Below are 27,167 nucleotides of genomic sequence, written 5' to 3'. Positions count from 1 at the left end.
AAAGACATTGGGGAAGGGCATGAACTAAATTCCACAGCAGAGGGAACTGTGATAGCAGCTTGACAACTTCAGAGGGCTGCAGATCAGAGTGTGAAACCATGAACCAAAACTCTGGTCATCTGGTCAAGTCTGGCCATCTAAGGTCCCAGTGGTCTTCAGGGCCATGCCAGTCAGTGTTCTGACATTTCCCAACAGTAATAAAACCCTTTATGACAGAATTCTGTGCAGAGCACCATCCACACTATTAAGTACACAGAAAAGCCCAAACCACAATGAATTCCAAACTAATCAGCTACAAAGGTGCTTCCTTTTTTATAAATGATTTTTTGAAGTCTCTTCCCTCTCTCCACAAGTTGACTGGTTTCCTAATTACATAATCTCTACAGATCAGACCAGCTGTAAAAGTCACTTAAAAAGAGAAACATTTTGAAAATCAAACAATGCCTTATCCATGGTCTCAGCACTTCACTTGGATGGAGCACCTCCTTACAACCAGCCTGTGCAAACATTTCACACATTTGCCTTCCCACTGAGGGTCTCTAAGCCACAAAGTCTGGTTTAATCCAACACATTCCATCTGGAGTGGTGTGATTTCTCACTGTGGAGAGCCCCCTTCCTAAAGATCCTGGGTCTGGTTAACAGAACATCTACCCTGCACAGGCTCTAAGGGCTTGGTTTTTCCTGCCTTTCACAGCTATTGAAAACAATCAGTTTGCCACTCACAGTCATAAAGAGGGAGGAAAAATCATCTGCAAGACTGCTCCACATCAGCCTTGCATTCCCTTCAGGTCTGAAAAAATGCTTTCTGCTCCAGTGCCATGATTACAACCTGCTGGCTGGGGAAGATGACAGTAGATAGTTGCCAAGTGCAGCAGCTCAGCAACCTTAACACACAACAAGTAACAAAAACCATGAAAACAAGGAACACACGAGCACCTGAAACAGACACTGAGACGTGCTAAACCTGCTCTGCTAACCAGAGCAGGGACTGCCCCAAACAAGAGACCACAGCGTCACTGCGGTTTGGAACAAAGTTTCATTTCATCAAAAAGTTACCCAATTTTAAGATTTCTTTTGGTATGAGTAACAAAAGAGTATCTGAAATCTTTTGTTACCTACTAAAGGCTTTAAAGAAATCTGAGCTTCATTCTGAAACAAACTTTACCCTTTATAATTTGCTCCTGTCCTTAAACCATGAGAGTAAACAAGCATATTCAATACCTTGCTACAGCACAAACCTGAGATTCCAAGTGAGTGATTTCCTTCTACTTACATTTACCAAGCCCATCCCTCCTCTTGACTAGCACTTCTTGGATAAACTCACTTCCCAGGACCTTTGTAACCTCAGGTGTCACCACAGGTAAGGCTGAGAGGTTGTACAACCTGCATCAAGGTCAGTTTGTCAGGTGGAGAGCAAGATTTGCAAACCAGAATTCTCCAGCTGAGGTATTCAACACACCAGTGAGAAGAAGAAACTAAGAGCTTGAAGGACACCATGGAGTTCATAACAGACAATGAAAGGCAACAGTGATGAAACACAGGGAAAAAACTAACCTTTGTTACATATGTGTTTCCAAGGTTAAAGGCCTCTTCAGAAAGGGACTTCTTACACAAAAAAAATTCTCATGAGGTCAGAAGTCATGCACTGACAAAGCAGAATGTAATTTTAGCCCAAAAGGAAATAGTGATAAGCCAAGTATGGAAAGGAAGATTTTAGATTCATGTTTATGCTAAAAGAAGCAGGACTGTGGGCACAAGGAGGAGGGGGAAGGAACACACAGGGAAAATATCTCAGCCATAAGTTTTAAATACTCTAAAGGGGTACCAATAGTTCTAATGTTGAGGTAAATTAATTCACAGAACTCTATGAGTGATTTGGGCATTCAGCATAAGCATTTACAAGGGAGCAACTAATCCTATTAGAAGGCTATATCCACCAGAAGCATTTGAGGGACTCTATCTCAGCTACCTCAATCAGTGTCCCCATGGGAGCACACACTTCAGGAGTGCTTCAATCCAACACCCTTAGTTTAGAAGTCAACAGCATTCAAGAATGAACAGGAAATGTTTGGAAGTTTAAAGAAACCATTTAAACAGCTTTCCCTATCCCACTGGTACTGCAGACACCTCTGGCACATGGTTTGCCCTATTATTAGAACAGATTTTCTCTTCATCTAAGTACTGTATAGATCTCTTCATTCCCAGAATCATTCCCAAGGGCAAGACTTCAAAAAAAGCTAATGGGGGGGAAAAGACACTGGGTGTCCAAGGCTATAAATGGATATCTTAACATGAAAGTATTATGCTGCGTTACAAATCAATTTAACAAAAGAAGTCCGCACACAGAGTTAGATTTCTTCTTTACAACAAGATTTCTACAAAATAGGAGAGAATACAATGCAATACACAAGTCCATAAATGCAAGATAGAGTACAATTCACACTAATTTACAAATGGCTATTTACACTGTTGTATATACATGTACAGTCAGACCTGGTCAATGCAAGTTTCACATCCTATAAAAGCAAATCAACAAGTGTCAATGAAGGTATTTAAAAGACTAGTGACCGTTCAGAAAGCTTTAGTGCTTGAGTGACCTAAGAAATTAGGTCTGGATTAGCCAGATCTGACTGCAGAAATGAGAAGGAAAAAAAATCACACTATTCTGCTTTACAAAAGCAACCAGGCCACTACAGTCTATTGACTTGATGCTATTTCTGCAAGAATGCCCAGATTAATGATCCTCTTTATATTTACAATATAGCTTTAACTACAGCAAGAATTATTAATTTTGGCATTCACGCCCTTAGCTTAACAAAGGCAACAGAGTATCTTCTTGGCAAGTCACAGTCAAAACTACTACAGGATGTTTCTAGAGCTCAGTCATTTTTTTGTCCTCCTTCCAGTATCTTCATGTTGCTACTACAGAGACCAAGATAAATTAAGTGAAACAAGTACAGGTTTTCTAGTACCTAACTTACATTCAGAATGTCCTGTATTCACAGTTTCAAGCTACCTTACCGTCTGCAATGCAAATTACTACTTCCAACTGAGTGCATCTGCAGATATTCCTCAGGAAACGAGGATATCCGAGTGCTACTGGCTCAAAGGGATGTGGAACAAGGCTCAAGGCAACTGGCATTGCATTTTGGGAGATGCTTTACAGTATTTCCTCAGAGCTATCACAAATGGATTTAACCTGCACTCCTCTTGAGAGAAAGCTGATGCAGAGCAGTGCAGAAGTGAATTCCAACGTGCAAACTTAAAGCCTTGACCAGTACTGCAAAGTCCACCACTGTAACCTGGGACAGTCCCTGTGCTCCTTCAAAGTGGCTCAGGAAAAGCTGGGACTGTTTGCTGCCTGCTTCAAAGCGCTGTCACAGGGTTCCCTCCACAGGGATGAGACTGAGCTGCACTCAGGAAAAGCTTTGGTTCTGCGGAAGCAAACTTCCACTCCTGCAGTTATTGCTACTTGAGCTGTACAAACAAAACGCTACTGACAAAAACTACAGCAACTCCAAACCTAAGTAGTACTGGTACCTGAAAAGGGAATGTGTTTTGCCAGCCATTGGGAAACAGGATCTGTCAGCTGCTGGATTTCCCAAGACCAAATGAACTTCACAGCCTTCTTTCAAAATATTTCATAAATACAAAGCAACACTGTCAGAAATAAAGCCACTGCTTGGAAGAAAATAGTAACAAAGAGTTCAAAAATCTTTAGCAATCTTAGTTCCAAGGACATCTTGCTGAACTTAAAGGAAATACAAGACAGCAGGGTATTATTCATCAAATGTCAGTAAAGTCCATAGGGAGAAAGTACAGAGGAGTAAGGACTTCAGTGCCTTCATGAGCTCTAGCAACATCCTTGATAACCGCTACAAAGTAAATTATAAATGTCTATTTAAGCTATTTGTTTCAAATCAAAGAGAGTTTGTCCAGTATAGTAGCCTCCAACTAATGAAAACGGTTACCTCATTTCAAGTTACAAAAAAACTCCCAGCTCTCCCATTTATATAAAGATTTTTAAGGTTTTGACTGAATAAAAATAAAATGAAAACATTCATAGGTTAATATCAACAAGAGGAAAAAAAATTCTAAACGGTGCTTTTGTAAAACAACAGAATACCATTGGAAATGGTCTTTACTGGTGAAGATTTTTCATTCACATGAGTTTTCTTTGTCCTGAATCACTCCAAGCTTTGTAAAGCACACGTGTATGTAGGTGTGTACGTGCTATACACACATACTCACACTGCCATGTGCCATAAAGCAGTTTTGAATAAATATCTTTGCTGGAGTCTGTACAACAGACTCCCCAGCTAAGTTTGTGTTTGCATGTGCTCGTGCACACGCTCAGACTTGGTACACGTGGGCACTTGTGTGACCAAAGTGCAAAGTTTTTCAGAGTATCATCAGAGTCTGCCTAGCCCCAAACCGCATTGCTGGGCTTGAGCTTTCTGCTGTGGGTTCCTTCCCATCTCCTGCCCCCCAGCCCCACCCTCCCTTTCACAGTTAAAGCCTCTCTTCCACACAAACTTATGCATTGTTCCGTTAGGTAAACATTTTCTTTTCAGTTAACATTTTGTAATCCAGACCATTCTTGGTATAATAGCTTTAAGAAATAAAATGTGTGAGATGATCAAAGCCTCACTGCCAAAGTCATACACTTTCCCATAAAGTCCTTCATACCGGAGGCTTTCAAAAGCAATTTGCTGACAGAAAACAAAAAAGAACCACCAGACATACCAGAATCTGCACAACTACAGGGCCAGGCAGTTAAGAGTCCAAGGTCAGAAGGGGACAAAGCAGAAAGTTGCCATCGATACAGGAGCTGTGAACCTGTGTCTTGCTCCCAGTGCCACAGGGGCTCTGCTCTCCCATCTCGGGTCCAACAGTCCGTTCTGCCACTGGAGCACAACAGATACAGACAGCAGAGTTCAAATCCAGGATCAAGTTGCAAAAAGGAGGAGAGATTTGGAATAGTGGTGCTTTGATTCTAAGAGTACACATAATAAACAAGCAGCTTTCCCGGGAAGTTGGGGATGGCAGGCTGTCCGCCCAACGATATCCTCAGAGAACCTTGTGGCCACAGAACTTCAACATTTCTACAGCCCAATCCAGGCCAGAAAAAAAATCAAAATGTTATTTATCATTTCAACAAGCTGCTTGATTCTTGTGCAAAAGAAAAGTACCATCCTGTGGAAAGCTACCTTTAAAAAAAGGGGGGGAAATAAAGATCATCCTAACCGGTCTCCGCAGCTACACCACACTAGAGATCTCACAAGTCTGTGTCACTCCTTTGCTCACAGGCCTCTAAAGGAACAATTGTCTCTGACATGTCTTCTTCAGCACAAGTGAAGGCAACTTCAATAAAGTAAGTTGTTAAACGAATCCTTTGGAACAACTTCTCTGTCTGCACCCAACTTTAACACAAACTGATGAAAGCAGCAACGGAATCATGTTAAAGGTATAATAAATAATTCACATACAACATATGTTAAATTACAAAGAAGGATTAAATTGCCATTTCTACAACTTTTTATAGATTTAGCAAGTTTCTAAACCGTTTTATATCAACAGCAGTACGTATGTTCTTCATAATAAATTTAACATGGAAGGACTGTCTAGAGGCATTATTTATAAAGCAAGAACCACCAAGTGAGCATTACAGCACTTCAACAAATGTTTAGCTTTTTTTCCAGTATCTGTTCTGAGAAAAGATTCAGGGGTTGTCTATCCACTTGGTAAGAGTCCTCCTCTTCGTTACTCAGGAAGAGTTAACGCCATGACCTCCAGTTTCATTTTGAAATACTGGTTAAACCGAACGATTGCATACCTGGTCAAAGGGAGAGAGACATTCCAGGTTAGGAAGTGCTAACACTTCACATGACAACAGCCATGCTAAGTAGGACTAGTCAAATTCCACTGACTCCAGCACCCTGTTTCCAAAACTGACCCTTAGCAGCTGCCAAAGGAAGAAATGAGGAACAGAGCAATGATATTATAGAATACATTCTACAGAATACATTCTTCTCCACCAGCCGCCAATCGCAGCTCGCAGCAGGGCTGCAGCTGCAGGGTGCTCAGGGGCAGAGGTTTAGTGTGTGGCTGTTGGTGAAGGACTGTCCCCAGGCGCAGTGCCGCAGCCGTTTCGGATCCCCACGGTCACACAGAGGCGCCAGTCTCACAAGCGGCCGGGTTACGGCCGGGGTCTTCCCGCCCTCCAGCGGCCACTGCCGGTACTGCAGCCCATCGGGGCCCACGCCGGCCTCACCCACACAAATGACACCGGACAGCCACAAACCCTCGGTGGCGCCTCCTGCCACGGAAAATCATGAACCCTATCACCTTGCTCGGCCCCAATGGAGAAATTAATTCCTCTGCTTGCTGCCAGGAAAGACCATTTTAAAAAGGCCAAAGACACGTATCTACCTGAAACAGAACTTAACTTCCAGGATCAATATTCCATGCAGTAAGTAATCAAGCTCTTTTGCACTATATCCTTGACTCTCACTGTTGGAAATATAGGTCTTGCACCTGACAGACAGCACACCTTACTGACCACCTTGGCTTTCATGCCTTTGTCTCCCCAGCAAAAAACACTTGATTCCCAAAAGCATTATATTCCTTGCCTTGTAAACCATGTGTTTTAGCCCAGGGGCACATAATTTAGAGAGCTTTCAGCAACAGAAAACACTGACAGACAGCTTTTACTGCCTTGTTCTCCCTTACAAATGAAGAGTTTTACTGTATGGTCGCAGAGGTCAGGTGTGTTGCTCAGATCTCAGTTTCTGAGAGCTGGGGTGTTGGACTAAATGGCCCCACAAGTCCCTTCCACCCTCTAGGATTCCACGATTGTACACAGCAAGCACACTTACCCTAGAAAATCAAAATCAATGGTGGAATATTTGGCTTGAATTAGAGCCCACAATCCCCAAAAGAAGTGTGAAGCCTGAAAGAAAAAAACAATAGCAGCAAAAATTAACCTTATCTTAAATCTAACACGCAAACGTATTCTCACAGAGACAAAACTTCATCTATAAGGGAACACTCAAACCCCAATCCTTTGTAAAGTCATTTGATCTCTCTTTACCAAAGAGATTTATAAGTAGTATTACAGAATAAATTACTCCCAAGCAGACAAGGCAATCCATTGGAGTCTAACTCCCTCCCCATGTTGAAAGCAGCAACCGACTGCTGCTTGTCAAGAGAAACAGTGTTCCATTTATAAACTGTGTCACCTACTAAGCAGATTGCTGTATGACTATATACACCACGCTAAAAAACCCCACAGAAATGTAACCACCACCTCTACTGCTGTCCATTTCTATTACTCCACATGTACTGAACTCCAGCACAAACAGGAAATTCATTTTGAATTGTCAATTACACCCTTAGACCTGTATAATTACACTCACTTTCTCTGCTGGCTTGGACAAAGAGAGGTGTAATGCTTGAAGAAAAGCTCTACTTCATCAGCATTTACACATATTTCTCATCTGGTCCAGACTTACTCCCATTAGGAGCCCAGAGAAGCAGCCTGGAGGCCTCTGCTCACTTTCAGATTGAAAGCAGGGATCATATTAATGACATGATGCTAAAACACCTCAAAATGAACGTGTGATGGCCATAAGCGTGACGGTGTCCTGTGGAAGGCACTTCTGGACAGACCCTGAACTGCAGCAGATGACTGCTCATACTAATTACCTAATGAATGGCTTCCTGAAGCTTGCATGGAACACGTGACCAGGGATTTAGCAGACATCCATGGACTCACCTGAAAACGCCTCAAAACAGCAACGGATCTGTGCCCAAGTGAATCCTGTACCTCTGGTTCAGGTAACCTGGCCAGAGAGCTGCAGTTCATCACCCTACATCAACATCCATGAACTTTCTGTCAAGTTTTCCCTTAGCAAAGCTGCCCACGTGACCTGACACAGGAGTCACAGGGTGTTTGTGCACCACAGGTATTCTACAGGCACGTCCTGACCTGCTCTCTAAACACACCTCCATCCTCTTAAACATGACTATGGCCACTGCTTGAAACTGACCAGAGACTGCTATTTATTTACAAACAGGCCACCAGCCTGCTAAACTGCAGCTCCAAGTACCCTAGAGGAATGGGCCAGCTGAATTGGACAGTAACCACCAACATTTTGAAAGAACAGCAGCACACAAGCCGTTGGTTTTAAAGCTTGTGTAATAATCAGCTTCCTGTTAACTCTATTTCCTCACTGCAGCCAGCAGCTTTTGCCAGAAAACTCAGGGTATTACAGTAACAGAGGACTGCTTGAATCAGTAGGAAAGAGGACTAAAATAAGGCCAAAGTGGCTACTTGAGCCTTAGTCCTCCTACGAATAGCTGGGAATGTTATTCTTCAGACGAAAAAACATACAAGCACTTGGGCTGTAACATTTCCTGTCACATCATCTAGGCAAAACAAGATCAGCAGGAGACTCTAGAGTGACCTACTTATCTGCAAAAGACAAAATAAATCAAATCCATATATTCTAGTTTAATAGAATGTTATCTTATTTTTAAAAAGGCTTTTAAAGCTTATATGTCTTCATGAAGCACTACCTTGTTCTTCTGTCTTCTCACCACTACAAGCAAAAATTCAAAGACCCACCATAAGCTATGGCCAACTTAAACTTGCCAGGCCAACAGAAATCCTCACTCAAAGCTCATCTCCTCATTTTCTGAATGTGCAGTGCCTCCTTCACCAGGAATATTCTAGAGAGAATATTTAATAGGCAACAGAGAAGCACGTTTCCACAGAACTGCAAAGTTTTATTTCTCATGGAAGTTCTTTACATGTCACTACACTCAAATTCAAGAAAATAGTAAATAGCAACTGCATTTGTTCAGAGAGTATCAGGTTTCTCTGCATCATTTAAAATATTCTAATCAAGTGTTTGTTACTCACCAGTGCAAACTGATTGACTTGGACATACAGAACTTCAACTTCTTTTTCACTGACTTCTGTGCCAAATCCTTTATATTCTTTGTAGGCCTCAAGGTAAGATCTCAACCATTGCTCCTGTAATTTTCTGTTGGGATAAAGGCTGTAGTCTACCTCATTTACTCCTAGGAAAAAGACAAGAACACTATCAGAACCTTATGTTGCATAAAAAGACCATGAGAAACCCTCTAGTACTACCACCAGTAGTCCCTTTCTGTGCCCCTTCCCACCCCAACACACAGGCACAGATTGATGTGAACACATAACCATGTTTTTACTTTAACCTCACCTTAAATTACATGGCGCCAAGAATGTCCCACATACAAATCAGAGTGTTCCACACTACAAATTTATGTTTTCAGCCAGATAAGAGTCTGCTTGTATGTTGGGATTCAACACCCTGGGCTTTGAGAAAAAGCTTAAGAAAAGGCATTTGCTTTATGAAACAAAAACCCTCACAAATAGATCAGATATGACATATTTTGTAGGAAAAGAGACTTGTATGCCACAACATCCCAAGCCAAATCCAGATGCATCCCCAGTTATCGCTGAGCCCACGTCTGAAGAGAACTTGCAGTGACTCTGCCTCTGTCCTCCACAGGGCACTGGCAGAATTAGGAGCCCATAACTCATTTTTATCTTATTTTTCTTCCTCTACTGCAGGTGCTTAGTCACAGGTTGTAGGAGTCCGCCAGGAGCCCCAAGCCTGGATCACAGTCCACTTCCATTATCACTCCCAGTGAATTCAGGAATTCTCGTTAATTTAACTTGCTTTCCAAATGTTTAAATTACCAACTATACAATTCAAATTACCAAGCACACACAGTGATTTTTTCCTTTCTTTTTAAAGTTATCTAAACTGAACATTGTTTGTGAAGCAATTGGTAGATTAAGGCTCTTCATTTCACCACAGTGTGCTTTCCATCTGCTCTGGTCATTATGTAGGTTTTTCCCTGCTGGCCCATGCTCTGAAATAGTACAGCACACACTTGAGGTCATTTCTCCTTATGGAGTAACGGGAATGGGCACTTGCTGTAAAAAACTTGAACTAGCTAATAAATTTATCTAAAAGCACCATACTCCTAAAACCCCACCTTTTCCCTACGCCATAGTCTGAGCCTTTACTTCTTGTTTTAGGACAGGCCAAGTACTTGGTGCAGACATTGAAAACCACCACCAAACACAGAATCCTGCCTTTTGGCAATGTGGAGTGCCACAGGATATGGTCAGCACAGCTCCTCTAGAGTGACAGCCACAGTATCTCAGCACAGTGGGCTGTCTGCTGTGCCACCTCACAGGAGGACAGGGTGAAAGCTGTGTGCTCTGGACTTATCTATCAGAACTCAGGACATGGTGTTTCCAGCCCTGGCTTAGAAGACCTGCAAAGGAAGGGCACAACTGGTCTGCACAATGAGACAGCAACACATCCCGAGCTGACAGGTGTAAGCATGCAACCAGATACACCAACAAAAACAAGAATGAGTTTATTGGGGTTTTTAGTAAAACCCCTCAACTCTCACCCCAGAAACCCAATTCTTACCTGCAAATTCATTGAAGTGATTCCCAATGTCATAAGCCAGGTAGTTGTAGCCAGAGTACTCATAGTCTATGAACTGCACATCACCTGTGTGAGGGACAACAGCAGCAACATCAGAGTCCCCATCAAATCAAGCACCAGCCCTGATCCTTTGTGTCCTTTGAAGATTTTTGGGGCAAACAAACCACAAACCCACTTGTACCTAGTTGTGTGCGCTCAGACATTTCAGGGTAAGGCTGTGACTTCTACAATATGAGGTATTTAAGGGTAAATATTCATTCAGCAAAGCTCTTAAATTTAGAGCTTACAATTCTCTCTGCTTCAAATCTGAGCAGGAGAATTTCAATTTTAAATTCTACCACACGAGGGCCTCCCTTACTCTCAAAATGAGAAGTACAGCAGCACATTCTTTCTTTAAACTTTATGTAGAAATAGCAGATCAATTTCTCCCTGACTAAAAAGTAACAGTCCTGTTTATTTATCACACAAATGTGCAGCCACAGTGGACTAACACATTGCAACATGCTGATACTTCCTGTTCCCTCTACCACTCTTAAAAAGCAAGATTACTCCAAACTGCTGTTTTTACGCTGGATTGAACAGACTCAAGATTCATCAGACTGAGGTTGCCAAAGCTACCAAACTATGTAGCATTGTGTAAACAAGGGATGATCAAGCAGCAAAACACAGCCCCGAATGTTTCCAAATTATGTTCACCTGCACTGAAGCTGGGGAAAATGCATTGAAGGTGCTCAAGAGTGTCCACAGCACACAGAACACTCAAAATGTAAATGAGATTGATCAGGTAAAACTAGACTCTTGTATTTTAATGGAAACCAGAAAAATACCAAAAAACCAGAAATTTAAGCAATGGGTTAACATAAGATCTGTTTGCACTAGAACATTAAAAAGTAAAATGTCACATTTCTCCCTGCTATACTGAAATAAGTAATTTTCACCATTGCACCCTTCTCCAAATTTTTTTTTTACCACTACCTGCATTATTTAATTAACAAAGCACTCATTCCATTATAATGAAAACTCTTTTAACATGACTTAAAACTCTAGGCTAAAAACAAAATCAGGAACAATGTTGAAATTAAGTACATTATGTATGTATTTCCTAGACTAAGGATTTTAAGTGCCTACTACACTCCCTCCTTTAGATTTAGGAATATTGTACACCTCAAGTAAAATAGTTTCACCAATGTCCTGACCAAGTTAGCACAGAAAAGGTTTGTTAGAAGTGTTCTTCTAAAGCCAGTTAAAATCCCAGCCCTGGCTAATGTTCTGCTACACAAGGCATCTCCTGAGCCCCTTCTGCCCCCCAGACATTTAATATCACTTGTATTGAGAGGTTTGTTTTCTTCCTTCCTCACCTAAAATGCAAACACAGCAGGTGAAAGTCTGCTAGTAAAATATGGACATAAATACTTCAAATTTTTCATTAGCAGATTTCACCTAGAACATCCCTAGGTGCCACCATGAATTTTGAATTACATTTAAACAACTTACTTCCAGATATAAAGAATATTACATAGAAGCAGAAATTGAAGCTAACAAGATGTGGGTGGGGCTGTTACCGGGCGCTGTCCTCACAAAGCAGGAACAAGGACATACCCAGCCCTTGAGCAGCAGATGGAGAAAACCTGGCAAACTCCCATTTGATAAGACAAAAGTTCAAAGCAAAAAAGCTTTGCATTTACACTGATCCATTTCAGACTCACACAACTCAACCTTGTAAATTAATTTTTGCACAACGGCTCAAAATACATATGGACAATTCTTTCTGTGGAACTGAAAGCAAAAACTTTGACGTTTGCTGCTTCAAAAATGTGCAACATAGATGTACTTATACATGTAAGTACATACACACACATACATCTACCCTGCTTTAGGAAAAGTAGAAGAAAGTCTGCAGTCATTGTTTAAATAATCAGTGTATTTTAAGATCTACTGCAGTTCATATGAGAAAGGCACTTCTAAAAGCTCTGGGTTACATTACTGGCTTAGCCGGTAACTGTTGTTTCAAGGTTTCCAAAAGATATACAAATTGTACATCCCATCAATATTCCTGAGAGCAAGAGACACTGGTCTAAGTGTCTTTGTGCTTTATTGAAATGAGAAAATTTGAAAACAAGCTCTCTGGAGAAGCTACTGCTATTGACAGAAATAAGCATGTCAAGAGTGGGGAACATTTCAAGCTGAAACACATTTCTTTTTTCCAGGCATTTCCTAGGGGAGACAACATGCAACACACCCCACAAAACCCACAGGAAGATGCAGAATTCACTGTATTCTGCATCCCAGAAATGCACCTTTACATAGATCACGAGCAACCAACAAAGCATCTGCTGGATCTCCTCAGGGGTCTGGCAGGTAGGACACCTCTGTTCCCAGCTGCCTTTCCTTTCCAGTGGTTTCACAGGGAAAGCACTTCCCCTGCCAAGTCTTGGCTGCAGCTACCAGAGCCGAGGGATGCACCCTGAGTTCTGTCCCACCCTGCTCACTGAGCCCCTGGAACACAGCTTCAAAGTCAAGGATCTGTGCTAGGAACACGCTTGGAAATCACAAACAGCTCACCCACCCAAAGGATAAATTTAGCCATAAACACCCAAAAGAGCTCTGCAAAACAAAACAGGTCTTTAGATCAAAACCAGAAGCCTCCATCTTCAGAAGCACTGAGCACCCACACACTCCTACCAAGGACCACAGAAAACATTGGGTAGGCAGAGGGAATAAACAGAACAAAACCATCCATCTACCTACACACAACTCCCTGCCAGATGATTTTCATATATGCAAAAAGAGCACACACAGAAACAGAAAAACACTCTGATGCTGGGTCTTGTTGAACAGCAAGTATTTGAATACTCTTAAAATATCAGGTATTTTTGGAAATTCCCAGGTCACGCTGGGGAAAAAAAAAACCACAACAACCAAACAAATTTAGGAGCATCAGAACACAAGGTCTATAAATAAGCAGCAGAAAGCTTCAAGCATATTTTGAATATCCTTGATGTCAAAACTGCAATAAAACCAATGTGAAGTGCTGAACTATATACTTCAAGGGGTAGATGACAGTGATAATTATAAGTTATGTAAAGTACCACTTGCAGATTTCCATATCCTGAGTGACTGAGAATGGACATTAGCAAAACAGCAAGAGGCAGAGTTCTCTCAGCCACAGCAGGAACAAATTCAAATCAGATGAGTGGGACTCCATTAAATAAAGTTAACACTCAACATGCTCTTCCAGGCTCATAAATAAGGACAGGAGACTGATTTTTCTTAGAAGCAGTATGTGGCATGACTATGATTTTTCTTTCAACTCTGAAGACTTTATGTGAATTTAATGCAGAGGACAAGTCTAAGGCAAAGCTCAGGAACAAGCCATAACTATTCACACTGCATTGGACACAAGTCCTAGTACATCCTGATAGTCTGTAGCTTAAACACATCCCCACACATCCCCCCAACCAGTAAATGTGCAAATTAAGCATTCAAAAACATATTATAAATACAGCACTAATAAAACAAATAAATTATGTTTTCTTCGTGACAGCTTCTGAAAAGCCAGACAATACTACCAGTTTTGCACAGATTTGAGTGAGGAATGAAATAAAAATAAGGTAGTTAATCTAGAAAATCCATTTTCTCTTGTTTTCAGTCTAGGGTCACCAAGGTCTTTTGGACACACAGAGCCTTTTCTAGATGGAAGAGTGAATTTAGTCAGAGTATTGCATTCACTAAAAATGTTAACTACCTTCAGACAATTTGATGCCATGCCTAGTGGAGATCATCTTTTAAAAGATTACATTTTGTGCTCTTGCACAATTGTCTTTTATACCAAGAAAAGCTTTTGCTCTGCTAAACACAATTCCAGTTATACATGTTTCTCTACAGTTAAAGCTGAGCTTCCTGCTGATGCTCTGTAAAAAGTGTGCTATAAAAAACAGCTTCCAAATGACAACCACCCTTTCTACAGATGGCACTGAGGATTGGTTACTATGAAAATGGTCCCTGCTGCACCCAGATTGCACAAGTTCTACAACACAGTACACGTACAGTGTTCAAACAGAAGTTTAATAATATATTTACTTCACGTTTCCAAGTGTTTCCCCCAGCTGTTTACAGCTTGCTCGAAGCCTAAGTACTTACAAACCTCCCTCTCCCCATCCAGTCTCCAAACCCTGAACACTCACACACTTGTCACTGTAGGACTGCTCACAAGGGATGCACTGCTGGCACTGTTTCTCCCCCATTCTGCTTACAAAAAGAAAAGCACACAGCATTTGTTTTTCCAATTCGGAGCTTCAAGCCTATCGACCACAACAGGGAAGTTTTTAAAGGGATTCCTCAGATCTTTTTCTTTTTGTTGCATGCATCTGCTATGCAAAGTGACTACAAAAATTACTTTTATCTCAGTGGGTCTGCTCCAGAATGCTAAAAGCCAAGGTAATTTGAGCACTAAAAAAAACCACACGGTAAAAAGAGATTTAGTTTTGGTACTACAGTATCACAACTCCAAGTGTGTCAGACCACAAGTCTGGTGTTATGCACACCTTTCATGCTTTCCCCCCTTTCTCTTTTTAAGCAGAGCTATAGCCCATCACTGAAACTCAGTCAAACCTCTCAAACTTGGTACTGAATTCACAGAACTCAAGGTTTATGTTACTAGCATTGTTGGGGTGCATATACACATACAGGCATATATAACTTAAAGCAATTCCCTTCAAAGGTAGTGTTACTCAGAGGGAAACTTGGACACAAACCACCAAGAGTTTATTCCCTCAGTTCACATGGTGATGCAGAATTCACACATGATGCAGAAATGTGTTAGCACATACAGCCAGCTCTCATCTAGAACCAGCACCAGCTTGGTTTTGTTCTTCTTGTTCTTTAGGAGTTAAGGCACATAACTTACATACCAACAATCCTACTCAACTGGCACAAAAATATGCAGCTACTAGAAGGAATGCGTCATCCTTATTCCAAGAGAAAACCTTGTAATCTGATTAGTCACATTCAGCTGAGCTCAGGTATTTGAAACGGGAGGAAAATCGTGTATTTTTACTGCACAGTGGCCATTTTAGCGTCACAAGTTTGCCTTGTTTGGTTTAATTCCTGATCGAGTCACTTAGTAACCGAGCCCCAAAGCACTAAAATCAAGGAGCTGTGGGTTTATATGGAAGCTTGAACAGATCTCAATAACATGAACTATGAGCTAAATGTATAGTAATAGAAACAAAACTGGAATTCATTTTTACCAAGACGTGTGCTGCCTACAAGTGTTCAAACAAAGCATGTATCTACAAAAGAAATCTCTCAAGATGCCTGTGTACCTCATGCAGAACACAAATGGAGCTACTGAATGCTGTAATTAATATCACTTATATACTTCATTATCAAAGGGTATTCCCCACAATCACAAACAAGAACAAAATGTCGCAGGAGACAATTTTCATGTTATTTTCTATACTTGCATGATCTTCTTTTCTTCCTAAAAGCTTCATACACCCAGAACAGAATTAGCATTCAGTTACATACTTTGCAGCCCAGGCATACAGGCAAGCTGGGGATTAACAAATTCACAAGGTCATTAAAGAAAAGCAAGGAACACTGATTTTCTTCCTCTATACAGTAGCATACAGATGAGAATTAGCTAATTAAGCACAGGTATCACTGCCATTACACTGGGTGTCAAAGGCTCCAACTGAGTTCAGCCCAACAAGTGAGTAAAGCACCACCACTGATGCAGCACAGCAATCACAGCACAAAGCCCCTCACTGCTCACACCTACCTCTTTTCTTGTTGTAAATAATATTCTTACACAACAGGTCGTTGTGGCAGAGCACCACTGGTGATCCTAAATTTGACAGTCTCTCCTTCATCCAGGCCATCTCTTCCTGAAGAACTTGAGGACTCGGAATGTCCCTTAAGAACCTTTCCAGGTGTAAGGAAACAGAGTTAACACTGAGTACTCTGTGTTCCATAGCAAGCATTTGTAATGAAGTACTTTTCTCTACATTCTTCCTGCCAATAGCTCCACAGACCCTCTCCCACATCAGGGCATTCTTTCCCAAGGCACAACAGCAGTCAAATTATGACAATTGTTTTCCTCTGTCCTCCCCAGAAAACAAATTTCTGAAGATTATCTGTGCTGTCAACACAACAGTAGTCCAAGAATCAGGAGCAGGACATGAATACACTCCCACACATCTTAAAGGTGCAAAGATTAAAAGAGTTACTGCATGAATTTCATTCACTTTTTGTTCACATCCCAGTACTTCCTCCAAGAACACACAACAGTAGTAGGTACCATATGTATCTATACTGAGGAAATCAGCACTAAGTTTTAGTCTAGTCACAGTACCTACTTCAATGGCCATTTTGTCCTCTACATTTTCAGCTACCTATTCATGTTTTCTCCGTTTTTTAAGAATTTCATGTTGCAGAAGAAAAACCACTTTGCTAGAGCATTCTTTAATTACAATGCAGCAAGTCCATGATTTCAAAGTCACATGAAGAATATTTTTAAGCTGGAGTCTGCCTTCTGAGCAACACAAAGTCTGATGATATTGTACAAACACAAACTGCACAGAAGGAATGTGAAGTCTGGAAAGAACATGATGAAATACCCACCTTTTATTTACTTCCTCATCTGCAAATTCTGTGGGTATGAGAGAGAAGTATTTCCCCATTTTCAGCCACAAATTGGATTTAGGGATCCATCCATTGTGTGCATGAATAGTATGGATTTTAGCAAGCTGTCTAGCAATGAGTCTAAAAAAAATTAAAATTAAATTAATGTTATATTTAACTGAAAAATTCTAAAAAATACAGCTCAGGAATTCAAAGAGGGTTTAAACAAGAGGAGCACAGCCACAGGGCAGCACACTTCAAGACTCAAAGTTCATTAGGATCCCTACCCGTGTGAAGGGAAGGGGGAAGGATTGGAGTTCAGTTACAGCACACAAACTTCACCTGCATCTACAGTCTCCTCTTGCTTATTTTTCCAAGTATTGATTTAAATTAGCTGCTATTTTTAGGCAAATGCATTTCAGCGCACATGTGAAAAACTAAAATCTTACAACATCAGCCCTTTCTGCTCACTGCTAACAGTTTAAAAAATCATTTCTCAGTGGAACTTTCTGGTATCTATTCACAAAAGGAAGGTCTTGGAAACAGCTGGCAATACTTTAACCAAGCCAAGCCCCCTACAACACCAGCACATTCAGTGACCTCTGTAATGGTGATGTGCAAGTGTCAGACACAATAACCAGACCTTTAATGAGTACAGTGTTCTGTGGAGGCAGCAGGGATCACTGTTCAGCACTGTAATACCAGAACTAAGGCAGTGTGAACGTCAGCTTCGCACAGCCTTACAGAAATACACATTTTCTGCTCAAACTCAGCTCCAAGTCCTTCAGGCCAGGCAGAACTTGCTAAACACACAATGAAACGAGATTTCACAGAGTTTCAAAGCTCACCTGAAGATGTCAGGATTGCAGACGTGCTCTGGATCCAGGGCCTCTCCCTGCATGAACTCGTAGCACAGGCCGTTGTTGAAGGTGCAGTAGAGCTGTGGGGCACAGCCGTGGGCCTGCAGCACACGGAAGCTCTTCACCTCCTCGTCCCTGTCCACCAGCAGCTCCGTCTTGTTCCCGTAGATCCGGACCAGCACCACGTCGTCCCTCGTGTCCCCCACGTAGCAGCCAATCAGCTTGTTGGTGATGCCGTCAGTGAACAGCTGCAAAGCACCAACAACACGGTGAGCAGCCCAAATCTGCATCCCCAGCAAGGAAGGGAATGCTGAGTTACTGGTGATCCCATCATGAGCAACTCAGCTCTGCATCCCCAGCAAGGAAGGGAATGCTGACTTCTTGGTGATCCCATCATGAGCAACTCAGCTCTGCATCCCCAGCAAGGAAGGGAATGCTGAGTTACTGGTGATCCCATCATGAGCAACTCAGCTCTGCATCCCCAGCAAGGAAGGGAATGCTGAGTTATTGGTGATCCCATCATGAGCAACTCAGCTCTGCATCCCCAGCAAGGAAGGGAATGCTGACTTCTTGGTGATCCCATCATGAGCAACTCAGCTCTGCATCCCCAGCAAGGAAGGGAATGCTGAGTTACTGGTGATCCCATCATGAGCAACTCAGCTCTGCATCCCCAGCAAGGAAGGGAATGCTGAGTTATTGGTGATCCCATCATGAGCAACTCAGCTCTGCATCCCCAGCAAGGAAGGGAATGCTGACTTCTTGGTGATCCCACCAGTGAACAGCTGCAAAGCACACACAGGGCAGTGAGCAACTCAGCTCTGCATCCCCACAAGCACAAAGGGAATGCTGAACAGTTACAAACACTCAATCTTGAAGAAGTAGGTATAGCAAATTATATAACTTCCATCTAGACAGGGTAACCAAAAATTCAAATAAAGCTGCTTCCAAGGCCTCTTTGACTGACTCAAAATTAAGACTTTACAATTTATGGGCACATCTTACTATCAGCTATGACTTTAATAACTCAAGATGAATAATGAAGACTGCTGAACAGTGTTCATAGTAGCTGTTACAATGTTAAGCACTGCACAGCTAAGAAAACCGTTCCACTTAGCACCATAGATACTGGGCTTGAGCAGTGCTTCATGGATTTGAATAGGCAGTACTTCAATGCATTTCAAAACTTGTAAATCACAAATTACACCCTTACACTACAAATGTACCCATCCATAACCTTCCCAGCCATACGTGTACAGTCACAAAACTGTTCCGATGAGGAAGGAACCTCCTGGAATCCTCTAGACATCCCTGCTCAAGCAGGGCCAGGCAGAACCAGCTGCCCAGGACTGTGCTCAGGGTGATCTCCAGGAATTCTGGAGACTTTATAACCTGTCTGGCAGCACGTTCCAGCATTTGACCACCCTCAGGGTGAAAAAGCGTTTTCTTTGTTGAGATGAAACTTCCCACATTTAATTTTGTGCCCATTGCCTTGTCTGTCACTGGGCTCTGAGAGGAGCCTGAATATCTATATTCAATTCCCCTCCCCTTAGGAATTTATACATCTAAGATCCCTGCAAGTCTCCTTTTTTCCAGGCCAAATATGAAAGATTCTCCAGGTCCCTCTGTGACCTTCATGAACCTTTGCTGGACTTTCTCCAATGAGCATGTGTCTTCCTTCTACTGGGGAGCCAAGAGCAGGACACAAGCACCTAAAGAAGGCAAATCAACACACAAGTACTGATTCTTATACCTTTTAACATACACCCAGAATTAATTCCTTTAAAAAGTATGAAGTTCACTTTGCAGAAGTGACTTGTGTTGAGCTGTTCAAGTCAAAAGTCTCTTGTCTGCCATACTTAGATGAAAGCTTCCAAAATGTACTTTAAATTAAAAACAGGTACTATGAAAAAGATACAGCTCTAAGGTAATCAGAAATAGTGACACTACAAAAAATATGCTCATAGTGCTGGTGCAAAGAAACTAAGAATTTGAGTTGTTATGCTGTTGAGCAGAAACTGCTGGGCACATTGCACCTTCTGTCACAGGTCTATTATCCCTTAAAACAAGTTTCATTAGCACTAATAAAAAGAAATCTGCAACAAGGAAATTGGACTCCCTCAACTGTTAATTTAGGAACTCTGCTGATTAGCATCTATTTGTAACATGCTGCTACAAATAATTATTTACACCCAGGAGCACTTTAGCTCTTGCTTCTGAAAAAGGCAGAAGGGTTCACTTACTTTTCTAATAACATAATTCAAAGTAGACAGTTTCCATATTCCGTCATAAGAAAACATCTAGTGTTTGCTGCCACCAGTAAAAGAACACAATAGTCACTTTACTCTTTTATTCAGAATGCCTTTACCATTTAAAGAGTCAGCTTAAAAGGCCTTGCCCAAAACATAACCTGAAATGAAGCAGAGCAACGCAGGAGTTCCATAGCAAAAGTGTCAGCTGAGCATGAAGAGCAGAGAACAGACTGTGATGATGTGGATAAGATAACCAGTAAAGCATCAAGGCCATGTGGAAGAAGATGGAAGAATCTACAGAATGCAATGAAAGCAGAGAATTCTGGGAATAAATGAAAAAAATACAGAGACAACAGAGGTTTAGAACACAATGCAACACATCAAAACCTCCAGCAGCAAGGTTCTGACACACCTGTAATCCACAAAATGTAATTGCTGTGATATGTGCTTATCACAGCTTCATACATACTTTCACATGAGCTGATACAAAGGTAAAGCTCAACTCAAACATTTCTGGAAATTATTTTTATACTGCCCACAACCAGATCTAGCCTGAATCCAGGGCTTTCCAGAAAAAAAGAAACTCTTTAATGAAATGCAGACTTAAGGCGAGAAAGCTACAAATAAGCTTAAATTATTCAAGTCTCAGAGAGCAGCACATGGTACAAGCAAGACATGAAGCACCTGTGAGACAGCTTACCCTAAAAGCACTGTTATTAGGTTATTAGATTCCTGGAAAGGGCATATGATGCATCTGCTTCCATCTAATAAGCAGGTGTTCCATGAAAAGCTTCTCTCTAATCCCTTTGTTCCAAGTGTTCACAAGAACGAAAACGAAATTGCAATCACATGTAACAAGAAAAAACAGACAGAAATAAAAGTGTCATGGGGCAAAGTAGAAAGTACTTATGACTCAGAAGGGCTGACTTTTCCCTTCCAGACTGAGTTATGACATCCAAGGAGGAGGAACTCAGGAAACAGTACTGCAGCGCCATAAAAACAAAACAGTGATGTGAAACTGAAGCATAAACCAGCAGGAATTCCCCAGATTCTGCTGCTGAACCCCAGACTGACTTTAGGACCTCCAGAAAGGAACAGACTTCAAAACATGCTTCTTTAATGCTCACAAACCTTCAACTTTGTATTGTACATCCAAGTTGATCTTTTTTCTGGAAAAGTATAGTCTGCACAGGCACATCCACAGGCACACAGGTAAAGAACTGAACTCCTTGGAACAAGGCTAGTTATTTCTCTCTCTGTAGCTATTGCAGCTGCCTTTCTGCAGCTATTCATAACAGAAGGACAACTGCAGGAAAATGCCTTGGGTAAATTCCCACATGACCAGCCTCATTCAGAGGTCTCCAGGCTCTGCAGCCACATCCCCCAGGTACTTCACTCAGCAGGTGAAAGTGGCTCTGCAGGATTTAGGGGGTCAGATGATCAGGAGCGACATCATTTGGGGTTAAAAATACCAGAAGAGCAGGAAGGAAGCAAGTGAGCACGCTGCTCTGTGCTGGGGTCTGTGCAGGGCAGCAGGATGGACACAGCAGCGCTGGCAGCAGATGGAGCTGCTGTCACCTTCACAGGGCTCTCCTGGCCTACAAACCATGCACACTTCAGCCTCAGTGTGGGGTTAGGGGTTTTTTTTGTTTGTTTGTTTGTTTTGGGGGGTTTTTAATGCCAGGGAAAAAATAGTGAGTTACTTATTTTTCACCTTGTTTCTGAAGAATATTCTTCTACCTGAAAACAGTCAGCATCGGGTAACTAGTTAACACTTTGAAAGTGATGGATTGGCTTTAAAAATTTTGTAATACTGACTAAAACAGCTGCAGATTTTTAAATAACAATAACAGTTGGGGAAAAGCTAATAGGAAAGGAGCCTAAGACTTTATTCTAAATCAAAGAATTAATTTGCTGTTCCTCCCCCAGAAGATTCTGACATGAAATGCCTGGGGGCTGGGCAGGGAGGGGCAGAGGGACAGGAACTGTCTTGGACTATTCCCTTCCAATGCTACAAGCCTGTAGCATAAGTTATTTCCCCTCACACACACTCCTCCAAGCTGTGCCTAAACAGACACTGATTCCCTGTAATCACAGCCTCAGCCACCACCAAGCACCCTCTGCCATGCACAGCTGAATTACATCAGGCACATCCCTCACATGAAATGAAATGCCACCACAGCTTCTGCCCCACACGGACACCACACACACCTTTAGAAACAGGGATTGAGATTATCAGGCTTCATCAGAAGCTGAAAGAGACTGGAGAAACCAACCCAGCCTCAAGGACATCCAATCCTGCTGGCATTTCCCCCTGACTGTGGCACTGTGTTCAAGGCACACCTCAAATTACAGCTTTTCCACAAAACATCAGTAATGCAGCCAGGCTGCAGCTCTAACTTCTCTTATGCTTCTCCTCACTCATCACTTCTCCATTTGGAGCTATCAGCACTTCTCTGTGGATTCAGCCCTTCCTCTTCATGTGGCAACTGCTTTCTCAACTGCTGAAGGGGGTGATGTGCCAAAACCAGCTGAGCAATAAACATCTCACTTGAAAAATGTTAACAGCGCTGAGATACAAAATAAAGTTGGTTTATTTACTTTGTTTCCCAGACACTAACATTTGCAATTATTTCAATGCTTTTAAACCCACGCTCAGTCTGTTTAAATAAACTAACAAATATTCCAACAAGTTCAGAACTCTGAACCAAATGACAGTTTGTTATAAAAAGAATATCAAGACCAACACAAGCAAATAAATTTGATCAGCAGACAGAAAATACTGCCTGAAGAAAAGCTACTGAGTGCAACTCAGGATGAAAAATCAAAGAAAAAAAGACAAAAGCTAAGCTGGTAAACATAGAAGCAGGTGGGTGGTTGTTTCACTGGCAAAAGTACAGTTTTCTGTAAGCCTTGGGTCCATCCCATTCACATTTCATAGCTGCAGGAACAAATCTTTGCAAACTATAAAGTGTTGCAGTAGCAAAATCATGCCAAGTGTTGATAAGTGCAAAGACATGTAAATCCAGGAGGAAAAAAAAAACAAAACCAAAAAAACCACAGTACCAAAAAACAAGAAACGGCCAAATATTTCAGAGAATTAAAAAAGGCAGATAGCTGCTTGCAGGATTTGCATGGGGAGGTTATGGAGTGTCTTTATGAAAAATTTAATCCCCTTTGCAAAACAAATTCTTTCCACCTCTCCTCAGGTTTCATCCAGGACAGGAGCACTGTTTGCCAGCCTAACATTTTAATGGGTTTAGATCTTTGAATGATTCCTCAACTAATTTCTTCCCACATATACCATTCTGGTCTACCCAAATAATGGTATAAATTAACACTATTGGTATTAAGCCTTTTCACCAATAAAAAGCAGGCAGCCTTTATTCTCGGTACTAAATATTATCTCAGAATGGTAAGGAATTCTGATAGAGGGCAGGTTTTCCCTGCACTGTAGCATTACACTGCAGAGAAGGAATTGTGCATTATCCTACTGGCTCCTTCTTTGCCACCAGACTTACGAGAGGCAGGCAGTCATGGGACAAAGGAATCCTGGATCAGCACTGCTGAAGTGGTAACCAATTCTCCCACACTGCAAGCAAACACTGATCTTCCTTGAACCTCCACAAAAGAGACAAAATAAGGAATTTGTAAGGTGGGCAAAAAATCCAATCTGTGAGCGCATTTTTACGTAGGAAGGGTAACACAACCTCTTTTGAAAAGTAAAGAGTAAAAACAATTACGTTTTTATATTTCATTAAGAATCATGCGGAAAATAAAAAGTGGAATGCCCACTGTCAAAATTCAGGCAGTTTACAAAACTCAGAAGGCCTGTTTTGAGCTAGAAAAGCATTTTAAAGTGAAATTAAAAAAAAAAAACCAAAACTGTTTCTGATGCTCACAAGAGCCAGTTTCTGAATTTAGCAAGCAGTGACTTTCTCAGCAGAAGTTTGGGAGAGACCTCCAAAGACTCCTTCCAACCAGAACTACTCAACATTGCAATTACCAAAAAACAGCCATTCCAGAACCAAAAGTGTCTGCTGCAGAAAGCAGAGAAAGCAAACCTCAATGCTCAGGAGTTAGAAAATCAAACACCCAGTTCTATGCAGTTCCTAGGACATTTTCAGCTGACAAGTGCACAACATACATGAAGATGAGTGTTAAGGCAGAAAAATTCTGTTTCTCCCTAGCAATGTGAAATAACTTGAACATTTGTACTGTCCTGTAGGGACAAAATTCACCTATAACTTCATACAAAGGAGATACATTACAGTATAGCTGCTTCCATTTCAAAAAGTAACAGGTGATGCTTCTGATGTTATAGCCTTGCTGATAAATAATGCAATAAAAATTAATATATTCAGTGCTTACTTTCATCTTCCATCCTACATTTGTGTTTTGTGCTATGGTGCAAAAAAAAAAAAATTCAAATGTTAAAATATATTCCTGATTTCAGGTACTTATAAATCTTAGGGAAAGCAAGGATTAAGCATTAACCTATACTAACCACAGTTTCAAAGTTGTTTAGCTGACTAAACAAATTAACTCACAACAGTAAATTTTTGCAAGAGAAGTCAATTAACTTTTTCAAATCAAACTCTGGACTCTTCAACTGCTTACTAAGTGTTCTGACCCAAGAACTACTCAGAGCAAAGGTAGCAAATGGCAGAGTTCACCTGAAGAAGCAGCAGCAGTTCATTAAACCCATCACGGTGCTACCATTAAACCTATTCTTTGTCCACTCTGCTGTTTCAGGTTAGTCACGCGTATTTTCCTGACAGGAGTCCCACCCTCACCTCACCTCCCTGCCGAACACACCCATGGGAAGGGAGGACTCCATGGCATCCCCCTGCTCACTGACAGAGAGCCAACACCTGTCTGTGCCCTGCAGGTACCCCTGAACGTGCTCTGGCTGCACTGCTGCTGCTGGAGCCAAAGCACAGCGCTGCTGCTCCTGCACGCTCACTGCAGCCTCGGCAGCAGCCAGAGCGTCACCAACAACAGCCCAGAGCTGAGGCGCTTTGTGAATGGAACGCTCTTCCGCTGCTCAAAAGGAAACCACCAAGCTGAGAGGTGGTGTTCTTACAGTAACTTGGTTAGAACTAAACTCAAGATGTTTTCTAGACAGAAACCTCTAACCACAGACAGTGATCTCCCACTTCACTTCCGCGGGACCAGACAACAGAGACTCTGTTCCACACCAATGGTACCGATGGTTTTTATCCTGTTCGTTGTTTCTTGCAAAGGGAGTGGCAGAAGGAAGCAAGATTTTCTTTTCTTAAAGCTACTACCTCTCTACCCAAAGGATAGGGTCATCCCTGCTTAACAAAATAATGTTTTGGTTTCATTTTTCAGCAATCCCGATTGAAAGACATAAAATTTTTTTCTGCTGAGAACTGCAGTCATCAGAGAACCAAACAATAAAACTATTTATAACTTTATGTAGCCTTGCAAGGAGCCGCAAGTTGGATTATGCTTATGGACCCCTCCCAACTAAGATATTCTATGAACTTTAGCAACCTCATTTAGCTTTACATGTTGTAAAAAGCTATTTTCATTGCACCTTGAGATGTTGGGACTGTGCATAATTTATGGCCACTACCTGAAACAGATTACTAGGAAAAGCTCATTAGCTTTATTTTCATGCTAACAGGACTGTCACGTGTCAAGTTCCATTTTTCTTTCAAGACATCAGAAAATTTCAGTCAAATTATACGCCATTACCTCAACGTGCTCAGCTTTCCTACACAGAATAGTTCAGCAGCTCTCCAAAGAGGAACTTCATTGAAATGAGACACCTCCACGTAATAACAACCGCTGAATAACACAGCTGAGCATATAATAAAATGCCCAACCAACCACAGGCTGAACCGCTATTTCCGCCAGGCAAACCGGCTAGAGTTTTTGAGTCCAGGGGCCATGTGCGGTATATTCTAGAAGCACAAAAGCAGCCAATCCTCCGGCAGATGACTCGTCATAAGTCCCAATGCCTGCTCACCTAGAGAGCAGCAGAGACAGCAGCGGCGCTTCTGCCAGGAGCAGCGAGCGCGGGCCTCAGCGGGGCCCGAACCGCAGCCCGGATGCGAGCACAAGACAGATATTTATTCTGGTTTTTATTGCAGGAAGCACCCGACAGGGCTGCACCGCCCGTGGGAGCGCCCGGGGCGGCGGAGGGGCTGCTCGGACGGCCCGCGCCCCGCTCTGCCCCGGCTCAGCGGCACGCCCCGCCGGCACAGGCACGGCGGCTCCCGCTCCCTCCCGCGGCCCGGCCCCGGAGCGCTCCCCGCCGCGGGCAGCCGAGCTCCGGCGGGCAGCGCACGGCAGGAGGAGGACGGAAGGAGGGAGGGAAGGAAGGAAGGAGGCAGCCGGGGATGCTGCGCGCCGCCCCGCCCCGCCGCCGGGCCGCCCAGCAAATGGGGCTCCGCGCAGGGGGCTGCGGCGGCGAGCGGGGGAAGGAGGGAGGGAGAGAGGGGAGGAAACAAGGCGGCAGCTCCCCCGCACAATGGCCGCCCGCCCTCGCCGCTGCCTCGCCTGCCGCTCCCCGCCCTACCGGCCCGCGCTGCCGCAGCCCCGCGCGAAGCGGCCCGCGGACCCCCGTACCTGCAGCGTCACCTCCTCGGGTCTCCAGTGCGGGCGCAGCCGGCGCAGCAGCTGCAGGGCGCCCTGGCGGTAGCCGGGCCCCTCCCGCTCGCTGACCGTGATGTCCAGCTTGGGCACCTCCGGCGAGCCGGGCGGGACGTGGATGTAGTTGGACATGACAGCGGGCAGGACGCGGAGCGACACGGGGACACGAGAGTAGGCGGCCCTCGCTGGTGCTCCCTTCGCGGCAGAGCCGGCAACTGACGGGGAAATTTCCACTTGGGCTCCGGATAAAGCGGCTCCTCCTCCCCGGCTGCGGCGCGGAGCAGCCTGGG

General features: G+C 42.8%; 1 protein-coding gene across 1 annotated transcript; it reads right to left on the bottom strand.

Annotated features, from left to right (window-relative positions):
- Nucleotides 1-2,563: 2,563 nt before the first annotated feature.
- On the bottom strand, nt 2,564-27,167 carry ETNK1 (ethanolamine kinase 1). Its single transcript, XM_030959581.1, has 8 exons — nt 26,854-27,167; nt 17,993-18,252; nt 17,145-17,285; nt 16,303-16,445; nt 10,503-10,586; nt 8,927-9,087; nt 6,879-6,952; nt 2,564-5,836 (listed from the first exon to the last, which is right to left on the bottom strand). Exons 1-8 carry the CDS (start codon nt 27,007-27,009, stop codon nt 5,764-5,766), a joined length of 1,092 nt encoding a protein of 363 aa, XP_030815441.1. The 5' UTR covers nt 27,010-27,167; the 3' UTR covers nt 2,564-5,763.

This window comes from Camarhynchus parvulus, chromosome 1A, assembly GCF_901933205.1.
Source record: "Camarhynchus parvulus chromosome 1A, STF_HiC, whole genome shotgun sequence".
Lineage (NCBI taxonomy): Eukaryota > Metazoa > Chordata > Aves > Passeriformes > Thraupidae > Camarhynchus > Camarhynchus parvulus.
The sequence above is the reverse complement of the archived record's forward strand: the minus strand, read 5'-3'. Positions and strand labels throughout refer to the sequence as shown.

What these genes read in the sequence shown, in the direction of transcription:
- ETNK1 (XM_030959581.1), bottom strand. Translation starts at nt 27,009, where the DNA reads ATGTCCAACTACATCCACGTCCCGCCCGGCTCGCCGGAGGTGCCCAAG. An exon ending in TATTTACAACAAGAAAAGAG is followed by an intron (nt 10,587 to 16,302) that starts GTAGGTGTGAGC and finishes TCCCTCACACAG; the next exon opens with GTGATGTGCAGTTCATAGAC. An exon ending in AAGTCAATCAGTTTGCACTG is followed by an intron (nt 6,953 to 8,926) that starts GTGAGTAACAAA and finishes TTTTTCTTTCAG; the next exon opens with GCTTCACACTTCTTTTGGGG.